The 3,188-nt window shown below is 34.9% G+C and overlaps 1 protein-coding gene across 2 annotated transcripts in view; it reads right to left on the bottom strand.

Annotated features, from left to right (window-relative positions):
• Nucleotides 1-622: 622 nt before the first annotated feature.
• Nucleotides 623-3,188, bottom strand: part of Ufl1 (UFM1 specific ligase 1) — a 30,594-nt gene continuing 28,028 nt past the window's right edge. The window contains exons 19-20 of one of the 2 annotated variants that reach the window (XM_029533353.1): nucleotides 2,359-2,621; nucleotides 623-1,911 (exon numbers count right to left, since the gene is read on the bottom strand). In XM_029533353.1, the coding sequence (XP_029389213.1) occupies nucleotides 2,403-2,621 (219 nt within the window). In that variant the 3' untranslated portion in view covers nucleotides 623-1,911; nucleotides 2,359-2,402. Of the gene's footprint in view, nucleotides 1,912-2,165; nucleotides 2,622-3,188 lie in introns of those variants that run through there. The other variant, XM_021221960.2, reaches the window with a different exon arrangement.

Below are 3,188 nucleotides of genomic sequence, written 5' to 3' on the forward strand. Positions count from 1 at the left end.
CTCCTAGGGCAGTGGTTCTCAACTTTCCTAACGCTATGACCCTTTAATATAGTTCTTCATGTTGTACTGACCCCCAACCATGAAATTACTTCATTGCTACTTCATAACTGTAATTTTGCTACTTTCATGGATCTAAATGTAAATATGTTTTCCCATGGCCCTGGGCAACCCCCACGAAAGGGTCCTCTGACTACTAAAGAGGGGTCACACCCCAAAAGTTGAGAACCACTGTTCTGGGCGGTCAGAGTGGGTTCCCTTTACAATAGTGTAAAGATGGAGCACAACAGAATATGAACACTGGGGCATGTTTTCCCATATCTCTACTATAATGGCAAGAGTTAACAGACCTAAGAATGTTATATATTTGCTGTAATCTGGCTGAGAAGTGATTTAGTAAGATAAATGGCAAACTTTCAAGCAACAAAACATACAAGGACATTATAATAAGAAATGTCAACTCCTTTAACAATCAGAATAATTCAAAATATAAGCATTACATAGACTCTATAACATAAAATGTAATAGGTCAGACAACTTTATTTTAAATAATGTTCTTAACTCAGTCCATTAAAAAATATCAGAAATTAAATCTTTAGAGACAAAATCAGCTGTATAATTTATAAATACATTTTTTATTTATGAAGGAAAAATAGGAACTGTTTGGACAAATGAAATAAATGCAAGTAAGATTAACACAGCTTTACATTTTCCTCCTTTATTTTTGTAAATTAAACTGAGTTTATGTGATCATCTTTTTTGTTTACTTTAATTGTAGAGTATGAAGCAAATATGGATCACTTTTGTATTTTTTGAAACATTATGTTATTAACCAAAAGTTGAATAGGTTGGGTCCTAATTTGGAAGCTGAATACGAAAATAAAGTGGTTTTGGAGACACAGAATTTATTACTTTTCTTCCTTTGCTTATATGAAAATATACAATAAAAATTACCCATGTGAAATCATTTATATTCTCTTATGTGTATGGGTGTTTTGCCTGCATGTGCGCCTATACATCTTGTGTATGCTTAGAGCCTGGAGTGTCCAGAAAGCATTGGCTTTCCTGGGACTAGAGATACAAAGCATCCACACGGTACTGGAAATCATCATCATCATCATCATCATCATCATCATCATCATCATCATCAACAACAACAATAACAACAGCAGCACCCTTTGAGCCACCTCTCCAGCCCCTTAATGTTTTCTATAAATTTCTATCATCAACTTTAACAAAATTTTTAATTAATAATTATGGACTTCTATGCAGCATTATTAACATTTTGCCATTTCAGAAAAGAGGTAGTCTTATTTATATATTTAAACATTTTAAAATATAAAAATTCCATTGACATTATATAAAATAGCATTCCTTGAACATCCGGGTTTTAATTTTATTACATTCAGAATAACTAAAATTTCAACAATAGGATGTTGCTTATTACTTGCTTTAAATTATTGTTCCAAGGAACTGTTTTAGTATGTCTTACCTAGTAATCATAGAAAACAAAAATTCAACTTTTAAACATGTCTACTTTTAGAATATAATTTCTGCACAGTTTAAACACCTACAGATTCTGTGTTCATTAGAACAGCCTACCTGTTATACAGGTTCCAGCAAAGAACTAAGGGTAAAAGCAGCCACGGAAATCAAACAACCAAACCTTAGAACTCTAAACTGGGTTAATGACAGAAGCATCTCTGTGCCTTTAGCCCCTCAAACAGACACATGCTTTGCACTGTCCTGCGGCGTGCCTAACGCTTTCCCTCACGGTACCCTGTGCTTTCCCTCTCGGTACCCTGTGGCTTGCTTTATTCGAACACAGCAATGCTTGCTTCTTCAGTGTTCTCACTTGTTAAATCACTTCTGAGGCCTCTGGAGACATTCATGAAGGAGAAGCCTTCTTTCTATCTGTTAAAAGCAAGAGCCAGAACTTAGGAATACAAAATATGTTTGATAATTTCTTCTAAAGCATTCACTATAAATTTAAAAGTAAAACTGATTCACTTTTTATTTCAGACATGTAAACATTTTTCCTTGTAAAAAATATACCATAAAAATTAAATAACAAACAAGTCCTTTCCTAGAGATAAAAAGTATTCTATTTTATTTTTCATTTTAACATCTGGAAGAACATTAAAGCATATATGTTCTAGATTCAGAAGTCTTTGAAGAACTTTTATTATATAAAAAATTACATATAGCATTGTGTGAAAAGAAAATGTTTCATGGAGAACTCAACAGTAAAGCTTCCATAAAATCTGCATCTATTACAACACCACTACTTTATTTAAATTGTGTGGGGTGGGTTGGAGGGGGAGTAGGGTGTGCTGAGTGACTAATTTTGTGATCACTCACCTACTTTGGGGAAAATACTATGTAACAAAAGTCAATTAAGGGCATTACTCCTCTGTCACAGACGATTTCCTGGACTTGAGAACAAGGTCCTTAATGGATAACGACAGTTCCTGAAGCTCTTTCCGAGTAGCATTGGTGACATCATGTTGTTCCTTGTCTAATTCATCGCTTGACAGATCCTCTCCCTGCCCACTCTTCTTATTTTGACTGACTAACTGCTTCACAACCAATCCTTGATATTTTACCAAGAGAGTATGTTGATCCTGTGAAAAGAAAGAAGAAACTGTACCAAGCACGTCTGATTTTCTATGAACAGAGAGAGTAGAATTTGTTTCAACAGCACAAACTGAATAGCCTTATCTTCACAGAGCAATGGCATGTTAGTGGAAAGCTGAGTCTGCCAAGCAAGGTCTGTGCTCAGAGTGCAGATCAGGAGATATAAGACCTGTGCAGACCATGTCACAGGAATCTGATTTAGCCAGGTTCTATGACCTAAGACACAAAATAGTAAGAACTAAAGAAGCCAAACTGCTTTTAGCTAGGGGTTGAATTCCTTAGATAAACTGGACAAGACTTTTGAAGGGTCCTTGGGGGCTAAATCAAAACTAGGGAAACTGAGAGAGAAGGTCAGAGAATCTTGTATCGATCCTGAAAACTTAACCTTTAAGACCAGAGGATTTTTCACCATGGATCTTACAGAATGCTGAAAGATTCTTGAACTATGCTTGGTCTCTTTTTCTTTCTTTCTTTCTTTCTTTCTTTCTTTCTTTCTTTCTTTCTTTCTTTCTTTCTTTCTTTCTTTCTTTCTTTCTTTCTTTCTCTCTCTCTCT

Source organism: Mus pahari, chromosome 22, assembly GCF_900095145.1.
Source record: "Mus pahari chromosome 22, PAHARI_EIJ_v1.1, whole genome shotgun sequence".
Taxonomy (NCBI): domain Eukaryota; kingdom Metazoa; phylum Chordata; class Mammalia; order Rodentia; family Muridae; genus Mus; species Mus pahari.